Raw genomic sequence first — 12,213 nt, forward strand, 5'->3', positions numbered from 1 at the left:
TTAGCTGACTCGTTTTTTTATCAATGTTCTATATACTTACGTAAACAATGTATCTTGGTGTATTATTTAATAAATAAAATGAATATTTACGAATTAAAAAGGTGCAGAATTTAAAAGACTAAATAGAGAATAAAGAAATCACTCATAACTAATTATCACGCAAAATTGTATGAAAAAGTTGATTCGCTTTTCTCGAAGTATTTGTATGGAGACATTATCCATATAATCTAAGGTTCAAACCAATCCCTACTAATATTATAAATGTGAAAGGGGATTTTTTGTTTGATTGCTACCTTGTAGCATTTCAACGATTGATTTATTTTGAGTTAACAACTCAACCAATTATGTAATCTTTGGTATGAAGAAGGACATACATAGATCACGATCGATCTATATGATCAATTAGGTACGCAGACGACATCTCGAAAATATCAAGTTTTATTATAAATGTATAGTACCAGTATTATAAATGTATTTACCAGTGGGGTTTAATTTTGAAATAAATTCCAATAAATCGATATTGGAAATGAGATGTTTCGCACTCTCGAACTGCAATGTTAGCAACATAATGGTCTCATATTGTTCTGGTACATGCTTATTAGTGAAACTTGTGCCAATGCAAACTATTACAAACCTATCCCAATTTCTAATGTAATTCGTAATTGTTGTTTCATGAATGTTGTTTCAGATATATTTATTCAGTGGAATTAATACATGGCCTTATTTATAAGTTTAATTAAGGTGCTATTTATCCAGGCAAATATTGAAATTACGTTTGTCATGAAATGTCACTAACTGGTAACTAATTCGATATTATGACATTGTGTTGACATTGAGATTTAATGAAAATATTGTAAAGGTGATTTAAACGTTCTTTACAACAGGATTATTAATAGTGAAATAATGTAATTAACGTAATAACTTGTATTTATTGTAAATTAGTCTAAATATAATACTTGAAACATGGGAGCGACACATTACTAATTAATAACATTAGTTTTACTACGAAATTATTGTCGATAAATATTGATTTGATTAATGTTGAATAATATATAAGAGCTGGTATTCGATGTATTCTGGCAATATCATAACAGTCTTGTGTGATCCGTCGAACCATAAGGTAATGTATATTTCTATACTTTAAAGTACTTGTAATCGTTGTTATTATGTGCAATTATCTATTAATATATTAGGCCGGCAACATACATGCAATGCCTTTAGTTATTGCAGGTGATCATGAGTAGCGGTAGCTACTTACTATCAGAATTGCATGCTCGTTTACCCCTGTGTTATAAAAAATAATAATAATAAATATATTATCTTTATTTAATATATTAAATATACTGTTATAAATATAGTATAAATAATAACATAAACACTACGTACATGGATTTTAAAAAATAACTGCTGAGTTTCTTCTCAGCAGATATTTACATTTTGACATTACACTAAAGTCATAACAAGAATTTAAGAGAATATTATCATAGAGAATAAATAAGTATTGACTAATCGGTGCTTATTTATTTATTTTTAATATACATTTAAGTTTGAGTAGTATTTCATTAGACTTAAGTCAATATTGCAGCTGCATATTCTGTAATCTTTATAAAATCCATCCCCTTTATTTATTTAAATATAACAGATGCAATACAAAATTGTCTCTTTTATGGTATTTTTTTTAAAGAATGATAATGGAATGGCAACCCCGACTGCGCTAACGGTATACGCTGGCGAGACACCAGTGAGGGATGATAGATGAGAAGGAGAAGGCGGGTCAGTTACTCCATCGTGATGAATACACCTGGAATTCAGCATGATGGTTTCCAGGGGGGACCACGTGGAGATCAGTCTGACAGGGTATATTGCTAGTAATGGGTCTCGTAGTACGCATTACTAACAATCCCTTTCCCCCTTCTTTTATGTTAGTAGTACGATGCTGTATTATTAACTATTATAAATTTTTAACGTTAAGTTTAAATGTATAAAACGCTAAGTCAAACCAATGCGAGTCTAGATTTCTTTACTGAGTGGTAACCATTTTTAGATAAACACAGTAGTGTCGGCCGCCTTTCTGACGCAGCGACAGCTTGCGAGATATCTCAGATATTGTATTCAAGCCATTTCAGTGCTCAGATCTACCATCTATAAATATACTCTGCGTAAATAAGTCTAAGTCCATAAGGTACTGTCAACTACAAATACCGTACCTACTTAGTTATTTCCAGACGCCTACATTCTACAAACGAATATTTCCTTTCATCGGAGTGCGATATCTTTCGTTATTGGCAGTAAAAGAGAAATGTGTGTTCCCGATTCGCAATATTAACTGCCCTCAATAATTTTAAAATACATGACGCGGCTACATTGCCATCTTCAATAATTGAACAATCGTTACAAATATTACAGATGTGAGAGTTTTTTGTTTTACTTCTTGTTACGTTAAAGGTCGATCGTTGTGGAATTTCCTATACTTATTAATTGTCCTTATTAATATTGTATTGTTAAAATAAGTTTGTTACTTACTTTTGTAAGTAAGTTGCAATCTAATGTCTACACTGGACAATTGTGGATTGGATTGTTAGTAATCAGGTATAATAGCCCCATTGCTAGCAATGTATCCTTACAGGTCCACCTGCAAGCGGTTCCCCCTAAAAACCATAGTGGTTTATTTTCGTGAAATTCTTCACTATGGGATAAGTGACTTGCCTTTTCATTTTTACCTATCATCTATCACTGGTGCCTCGCCAGCGTATACAACGCAGACGGGGTTACTATTTTATTCCACTATAATGGGTGATCATTTAACAATATTATGAACGTTGATGTGTCGACGGTTTAATCAGTCGTCATGAATTTCCTGTAATCAATAATTTTTAATTTATTAATTTGTCTTTACTAATAATATATGTATGTAACAAAGTCCTGCAATTCCTGCAGTGTTACAGATACATATAGGTGGCATTCGTTTTAAAAAAAAAGTAAGTTGGAATTCAATTTCGTAATAGAATAATTTTTAGCCCTAGTCATTTAAAGATTTCTCAGTTTTTATTATTATATATAGTATATATTATGAATGTGAAAATAAGTTCTTTTTTTTCTCTAAACATATTAACGTTTCAATTAATTGCCATAATTTCCTGTTCTTACTAATTCATTTACTAATATTAAAAAAGTAAAATATAAGATAGCTTGTTAAAAAAATAAATAGAAGTTTTTTTTTTATTTAATATTAAATTTCTTACTAAACCTATTTTTAATCATAGTGAGATCGTTACTAAGGGTATACGTAAATAAGTTTTAACCTTTTGTTGCGTTAACGTTTCATGTCATTCACATGGACTGAATGGCAGATTTATCTGGTATTTAATAATAATAACGATAATAATATTAATTATAACATTGCGATCACAATTACAAGGAAATGCATGTTCATATATGGTGAACAAATATAGCGTGACAAAATAACATTAAAGCGCATTGAAAATATTGTCTATTGTTCTATTGTTGTAATCATTTTTAAATTAATATAATTTACTTTAAATTTGTGGTAATTAAACTATACAACTCATCATATCAGCCGTTAACTGTCCACTGCTGAACATAGGCCTCTCCAATAAAAGGGGTTTTGCCCGTAGTTGCTACGTTTGAAAAACGGGTTGGCAATCGCAGTTAGGCTTGGGTGATGTTTAAAAAGAGACGTTGCTGCGCGTCCCTTGATCATTAAGTTGCCTTAGTTACGTCTTACGACACCCACGGGAAAGGAAGGGTTAGCCCAATCTATACTGGGACCATACAGCAATTTAAGATTGTTTTATATAAAAATAAAAACTAACTTTAATCATAACAAAACCAATTACTTTGATTGAAAAATTAAATTACTGAACAGATTTTGATAAAATTTGTATGAAAATGTTCCTGGAAATTCTTGTAATCAGGATGTAATAAACTTTACATGAATACAAATACTATTTTGTTCCTGACATGCGAACAAAGTCGCGGGCTTTAATAGTAGCACCAGAAATATAATATGCATAATGTTATCAAGCGTCACAAAACACGCTACATAAACCAACAGCACTACCAACATTGTAAAGCAAGCAATCCATTTTTCACCGTCCGAGGTTATCACTGAGTTTAGTGGTAATAAAACTTCGAAACATGCACAGTTCCTAGTTTATACAATTTATGGCAGCCCCTTGTTTCTATAATGCTTTTATAAATCAAATAACGCTCGGAGTATGGAATGGTGCTGAAGGGTGCGGTGTGCAGAAGAATTGTATAATTTTATTCAATCACTAGCTTTTACCTGCGTTTTCGTTCGCATAATCGGTATTCCTTTAGCATCAACCAATAGTACAGGATTGCTATTCTACTACCATTAAAAAAAATTCACTTACACGAAAATTAAAAAGAATCAAAACGGTTCAGAATTATAAAATGCAGGAGGGAGAAGGAATTGTTGGAATGGGAATGGAAACTAGAAGCCTCATTGCTAGTAATACACTCTGTCAGGTCGACTTCCAAATGGTTCCCCTGGAAAACATCGTGGTTAATTCTTAATGAACCTTCTCATTCCACTAAATTTTATCACAATTCCTTCACCGTTTCTAGCGTTAAGTTATGGAATTCATTACTTGTTGTCATTAGAAGTACAATATCCCTCGATGCTTTCAAGCGACAAGTGAAAGATTATCTTTTCTCTATCTGATTGGTTCTTCATTTGATAAACTGGCATTCTTTATTTATGTATTTATATATTTTTTTTTATTTTATGTTAATTTATTTTCTTTATGCCTATAATTATCTATATGTTGTAATAGTATCTGGTCTAGGATTATATATTATATATAGTTAATCACTTTTTTATTATTATTATTTAATTTGATTTTTACTTATATATACTTAATACTTATAATTCTTACTTTAAATTCTAAATTATTTGTGGTGAGAAATAATAATAAATAAATAAATAAAATAATTATTTTCCTTAATGTTTTATTCTGTTAATTTTCTTATTTATACAATACCTACTTATACAACAATTAGTCCACTACCCTAAGATTGTCTTGAAAAGATTGCTCTCTGCAATAAGACCGCCTTACTGCACTTATACAACTGTATCGTTATATTTATTAATTGTTTTGTTTATTTCATATATTGTATAATGCAAATAAAGTATACTCATTCATTCATTCATTCGATGAATTCGTCACGATGAACGGACAAACTTTTTTCTATCCTCACCTACGATCACTCACTGGTGTCCCGCCAGCATATACCGATAACGTAGGCGAATAAAAATATTACTTCTGCTTACAGAATTAACGCTGGTCAGTCGCTTACTACAGAAATTAATTGATATCTTTAAAAATCTTTTTAATGATTAATACACAGTTTCGTTTCTTCTGTAATGTTTCATTCATATGCATGTGTATAAGTTTGTATAAAATTGCTTAGTACCTAAGGTTAAAACAGATGGCGCTGCCAAAAAATTAGACTGCGCTATAATTTGATTTGTTACGTAGGCTAAATACATGTATTATTATTGGAATAAAGTAACTTTCTCATGTACAACGATCCAACATCACTGGTTTGTTTTATTTATACACCAGAGGACGCTCGTCCATAGTTCAGTGCTGGATTGTGTGTACATATTTTGGTCCTTCGAGCCGGATGCCAATCTTCCCTAGAGTTGGGTGGTAAGAAAGGCTGAAAATAGAACATAGTAGGGGCAGTGGATCGCTGCTCGGGTTCAAGCATCAGTACTGCTTGGCTCTGCTCAAGGAGTGAACGAGACAGCGTTGGAGCTAGAGGTTGGAGGTACCAGCGACGTCAGAGGAAAAACAGAAACGTCACATGGTGTGACGGACCAGTAGCAGTAAGTGTTGTGGTGTGAGTGCGATAGCAGATATTTTTAAAATTTTATTAATTACAATTTAATAATTACTTAATATGGAGGGGTTATTAAATTGTCAAAAGGATATCTTTAATAGAATATCAAAGGCTCAAATAAACTTTAAAAAATCTCCTAAAGAGCGAATAACAGAGTCTTACGTAGAAACAAAACTTGATAATGTAGAACAGTTATGGCTTGAGTTTATTACTACACATCAGCAAATAATTAAGGAATATAAATGGGAAGATATACAGCGTAGTTTCTATATTAAAGAAGATGTGTATGAGAAAACTGAGGAAATGTTTGTGGATTATAAAAGTTTACTTAAAAAATATTTAAAATCATTTAATCAGAATAAAGTAACAAGTGATGATAAAGGTTCCGGTTCTTCTAAGACCAATAATGGATCCTCTTCTGCAGTCAAATTACCCAAAATTACTATCCCAGCATTTTCCGGACGATATATAGAATGGGCAACATTCAGAGATATGTTTGTATCGTTAATTCATTCCAATGAGTCATTAGATGATGTTCAAAAGTTACATTATTTAAAAGGACATTTGACTGGAGAAGCGGAGCAGTTAATAAGACAAGTTCCAGTAACATCTGCAAATTATAAACAGTGCTGGGAACAGTTAGAGAATAGATACAATAACAAACGATATTTAGCTAATTGTATTTTAAAGAGATTATTTAGCCAAAGGTCTTCAAATAATGAATCGGCATCCGCATTAAAAGATTTATTAGATACCACAACTGATTGTATGCACGCCTTAAAAAATCTTGGAGTAGATGTAAATTCGTGGGACATCATTATAATACATATTGTTAATTATAAATTAGACCAAGAGACACGCAAACAGTGGGAGCTGAAGATATCTGCTGAAATTTCAAACGATCTACCTACTTACAATCAGTTTTCTGAGTTTCTACAAAGTAGATTTAGAGCTCTAGAATGTATAGAACCGAGGCAGAAGTCTTCAATTCCTAATAGCGGATCATTTCCTAAAACAAAAACTTGTATGCATGTGACTACTAATGTAGTTTGTGAATTCTGTTCCGAACCTCATAAATTATGCTTTTGTACGAAGTTTGCAAAATTAGACTACAGTAATCGTTACGAATTTGTGGCAAAAAATCGTCTGTGTTTTAATTGCCTGGGCGGCAACCACTCTGTCAAGTCTTGCCAGAGTACTGTTAGTTGTAAAGTTTGTAAAAGAAAGCATCACTCCCTCTTGCATCCAACTGGTAAAAAACGTCCTGAGATCTCAAGTTCTGTCAATACATCAAGTAATGTTGAATTAGTAACTAACGACGATAAAGTTGAAACGGCTTTAGGTGAATCGTCATCTAGTAATGTAGTGTCATGTTTTTCGACGGGTCAAATGGCAGCTCATAGCCAAGTGTTGCTAGCTACTGCACTTATACAAGTTGATGCTTATAATAATGAGAGAAGATTGATAAGGGCATTGCTTGACCAAGGATCGCAAGCATCCTTCGTTACAGAATCAACTGTTCAGTATTTGGGAGTTAAGAAGATTCCAGTGAGAGGGACTATATCTGGTCTGGATGGAAACAAGAATGTAACTGTCAAATACATGGTTCAACTAAAGGTACGTTCACGTGTTAAACCTGAAATAGTAATTAATGTGCAGGCGTATGTATTAAAAACAATTACCACGTTACTACCAAGCAAAAAGGTAATTGAATTAGACTGGTTAGATTTAAATGGAATTCAGCTAGCAGATCCACAATATCATACTCCTAACAAAATACATATTTTGTTAGGAGCTGAAGTGTATGGGCAAATTATTGAAGATGGGTTAAAACGGGGACCTCGAGGCTTACTAGTAGCTCAAGCTACGTCACTGGGATGGATACTTTCTGGGACTGTCGATGAGATATCTAACTCAGATACTAATATTGTAGCCATGCATTTATGTACAGATGACAATAATCTCCTCAAGAAATTTTGGGAGATCGAGAATGATCCTCATTCATCAAAACGAATTTTGACAGAAGAAGAAACTTTTTGTGAACAAATATATATGGAGACCACACAACGAGATAGTACTGGAAGATACATCGTGAAGCTTCCTTTTAAGTATGAAAATCGTAAACAGATAAAGAGAGATTCTAGAGAAATAGCTGCTAAACGATTAAATAGATTAATGATAAAATTAAATAAAAATAAAAACCTGAAAGAAAAATATATAGAGGTAATGGATGAGTACTTACGGTTAGGTCACATGGAGAAGATACCTGAAACAGAAAAGAGTAATCAATTAAGTTTTTACTTACCTCATCACGCGGTCGTTAACAACAACAAGGATACGACAAAGGTTCGTGTCGTATTTGATGCTTCTGCAAAAAACAAAAATGGCGTTTCATTAAATGACATTTTAATGATAGGGCCAAGACTGCAGCCTGAATTACGCCATTTAATCATGCGATGGAGAAAACCTAAAATAGTCCTAGCTGCTGATATTAACAAAATGTACCGTCAAGTCAAAGTGTATGATCAAGATGCAGACTACCAACGTGTGCTTTGGTATAATAATAAAAATGGACAAATACAAGATTACAGATTAAAAAGACTTACCTTTGGTACGGCGGCTGCTCCCTACTTAGCAGTGAAAACACTGCAACAAGCTGCAGTAGACGAAGGTATAAACTATCCAAATGTAGCTGAAAGGGTAAAAACTGATTTTTATATGGATGATCTTTTGACGGGGTGTGATACAGTAGAAGAAGGTGCTATTATTTATGAAGAAATGAATGAGCTATTACGAAGAGGAGGGTTTGAATTACAGAAGTGGATGACTAATAGTGAGGAGTTGTTAAATAAAATCAAGCAAGGAAAGGAAGAAACACATGAAGGGTTCAAGCTAAAATTAGATGAAGTAGTTAAACTCTTAGGACTTACCTGGAATCGATCAGCAGATGTCTTTCGGTACTCGGTAAATCTTCCTCCGGAATCTGGGCCTGTAACAAAAAGAAAGATTATTTCGGAAATAGCAAAAATATTCGATCCGCTAGGTTGGGCAGCTCCTAGCGTGATCATAGCAAAGGTATTAATTCAAAGGCTTTGGATTTTAGGAGTAGGATGGGATGATGAAATTCCAAATAATATAATTAATGAGTGGTGTACTTACCGCAAAGGCTTGTCTCAATTGAAGAAAATTGATATACCAAGATGGTATGGATCTCAATTCACATCCTCACAAGTCGAATTGCATGGCTTCTCAGACGCGTCGAAGATAGCGTATGCAGCTGTAGTTTATATACGATTAATAGATGAACAGGGTAATATCCACGTTTCTTTGGTTTCTGCTAAGACTAAAGTTGCACCAATCAAACAAATTTCAGTTCCTAGATTAGAGTTAATGTGGTGCAGTGCTTCTGACTCGACTATTAGTCGAAATAGCAGAGATTATAGGTGTATCGAAGACTGATATTAGAGCTTGGACAGACTCTACGGTAGTATTAGCGTGGTTGAATAGCCATCCGAGCAAATGGCAAACTTTTGTTGCTAACAGGGTATCCGAAATTTTGTCAACTTTAGATTCTCAACAATGGGCACATGTAACTTCAAGTCAAAATCCTGCCGATTGTGCGTCACGAGGAGTTAGTCCATTGGATTTATGGCAAAATACGAGATGGTTCAATGGACCGGAGTTTTTATATAAACACGAAGTGCAATACGAAAGGCCGAAGAGCATTGTTACACATTTAGAAGAATGTAAAGTTCACGTAAGTGTCACGGAAACTACAATTTGGGATCGGTATAATTCTTTAACAAAATTAATTCGAGTGGTCGCGTATTGTAAACGTTTTCTGAACCGGCGGAACAATCAGGAGAGATCAAACACTGCTTTTCTTTCAACTAAGGAATTATCTGGTGCTTTAGAAACATGTATCAAGGTTTGTCAAATGCAAAGTTTCAGTGAAGAGATAGCGCATATTAATAGAAATAAAGAGTACAGTACAATTAAAGGCCCACTGAAGTCCTTGAATCCTTATATTGACAATCTTGGAATTTTACGTGTTGGAGGACGACTCGAACAATCCCAACTCAATGTAGACGCCAAACATCCAATATTATTGCCAAAAAGGTCATCCTTGACGCATCTTATTATTGCTGATGCCCATATGAGAACGTTACACGGAGGTCCGCAACTTATGTTAGCCTTTATCGGAACTAAATATTATATTTTGAGCGCGAAATCATTAGTTAAGGCGTATGTTCGCAAGTGTGTCAAATGTATGCGCTACTCTGCCGGTACTTCTACCCAGTTGATGGGACAACTACCCACAGCAAGAGTGTCGCCAGGAAGACCTTTTCAGTGCAGTGGCATTGATTATGCAGGACCTATAAATATTAGAACTACAAAAGGTCGCGGACATCATTCTATGAAGGGGTATATTTGCCTTTTTGTATGTATGACCACAAAAGCCGTTCATCTTGAGGTAGTTAGTGACCTTACCACACAAGGATTCTTAGCTGCTTTCAGACGATTCGTTGCTCGCAGAGGTTTATGTACAGACGTGTGGAGTGACAATGGGACTAATTTTGTCGGTGCCGCCCGCGAATTACGAACATTGTTTGCTGCAGAAAATAAAAACATTGCAAACGAGGTCGCTGAAATTTTAGCCACGCAAGGAACAACGTGGCATTTTATCCCACCGCACTCACCTAATTTCGGAGGGATCTGGGAAGCCGGGATAAAATCCACTAAATTCCATCTAAAGCGATTAGTTGGCAATTTGACTTTGACATACGAGGAGTTATCTACAACTTTGGCTCAAATAGAAGCGTGCTTAAATTCACGTCCTTTGACCAGAATAGATTCAGATCAAGATACAATTGATGTTTTGACGCCGGGGCATTTTCTTGTTGGTGGTCCATTGCTAACCGTTCCAGATCACAATTTTGAAAAGTCCAATATTTCTAGTCTTCAAAGGTGGCAGTTGATACAGAAGGTGACACAAACTTTTTGGAAACGGTGGTCTCAAGAATACCTTACAAGGTTTCTTCATCGGTATAGGTGGTCATATCAAAAGCCAGAACCTGAAATTGGGGACATAGTTTTAATAAAAGAAGACGACTTACCTCCTTGTCGATGGCTACTCGGACGCGTAATTGCCAAACATCCGGGTAAAGATAACATCACGCGAGTAGTGACTATACGAAATCAGAATTCAGTATTCAAACGCCCTGCATCCAAATTATGTGTGTTACCAGTTACTGAATAAAATTGTTATCTATTAGTTATTAAGCTGTATCAACACTTATTAGTTAATAAGATAATAAGCATTAGCCCTTGCCGCCAAATTGTTAGTTTATTTTTGTCATTATAAGCATGGTGGGCGGTTTGGAATGTGAAGGACAAAATTATGTCCTTGGTGGGCGGAATGTATAAGTTTGTATAAAATTGCTTAGTACCTAAGGTTAAAACAGATGGCGCTGCCAAAAAATTAGACTGCGCTATAATTTGATTTGTTACGTAGGCTAAATACATGTATTATTATTGGAATAAAGTAACTTTCTCATGTACAACGATCCAACATCACTGGTTTGTTTTATTTATACACCAGAGGACGCTCGTCCATAGTTCAGTGCTGGATTGTGTGTACAGCATGTATTACATTATATATATTAGTGTAGGACAACCTCAAATGCATGTTTAGCAGTGGACAGATAACGGCTGAAACGATGAAGATGTTGTATTACATATTATTTATTAATATGTAGTTTAGTATATATATAATTTTATTTGTATTTATTGGTCCTGAATTGTATTCTATTTAATTCACTCCTGCGTTACTTCTATCAACTTCTGTTTTCCATTAACCAAAGATTATCTGTAGAGATGGCTCTAGTGATAAGATCGCCTCTTGTACCTACTTTTTTATTTCTTTAATTTAACCTGTAATCTATTCTACTGTATTTTAATTGTTTTTTTTTTAATGTTGTTGTATATTTTTACGTATTAAGTACAATTGTTTTTTTTAACTTTAAGAGGAAGTCAAGAAATTAAATTTTATCTGCGGTCGAAATGACCATCCTGTGTGCATTATGGATAGATTCACCTTGACCTCTGGCGAACGTTAACTGTACTGTAGCTAGATGCGTAAAACCTCATTCTGATTATCTGGTGCGGCAATAAAATGATCGGATATTATCCGGATATTCCGTAACCGGCTGTTATTTTTTCATTTTATTGTCTGGTACGAAGCGGTAATTTGCTTTAGCTATCGAATCAATGGATATACAAGCGGTAAATGTTGATATAAGTTATATAACTTGCGTTTCT

The 12,213-nt window shown here is 34.1% G+C and overlaps 2 protein-coding genes across 4 annotated transcripts in view; both read left to right on the forward strand.

The window, feature by feature from the left end:
* LOC113510927 (TWiK family of potassium channels protein 9-like) overlaps positions 1-12,213 on the forward strand; it is a 403,012-nt gene that overhangs the window by 375,324 nt on the left and 15,475 nt on the right. The window lies entirely within an intron of this gene.
* On the forward strand, positions 5,953-11,152 carry LOC113522552 (uncharacterized). Its single transcript, XM_052895892.1, has 3 exons — positions 5,953-8,011; positions 8,141-9,202; positions 9,294-11,152. The coding sequence occupies exons 1-3, from the start codon at positions 5,953-5,955 to the stop codon at positions 11,150-11,152; spliced, it is 4,980 nt and encodes a 1,659-aa protein (XP_052751852.1).

This window comes from Galleria mellonella, unplaced genomic scaffold (assembly GCF_026898425.1).
Source record: "Galleria mellonella isolate WM207_F2 unplaced genomic scaffold, CSIRO_AGI_GalMel_v1 utg312, whole genome shotgun sequence".
NCBI lineage: Eukaryota > Metazoa > Arthropoda > Insecta > Lepidoptera > Pyralidae > Galleria > Galleria mellonella.

Bases quoted from the DNA above. Each gene is read 5' to 3' on its own strand.
- LOC113522552 (XM_052895892.1), top strand. From the start codon at position 5,953: ATGGAGGGGTTATTAAATTGTCAAAAGGATATCTTTAATAGAATATCA. The intron at 8,012-8,140 runs GTAAACAGATAA...ACTTACGGTTAG, and splicing joins TCCTTTTAAGTATGAAAATC to GTCACATGGAGAAGATACCT. The intron at 9,203-9,293 runs GTAATATCCACG...AATGTGGTGCAG, and splicing joins ACGATTAATAGATGAACAGG to TGCTTCTGACTCGACTATTA.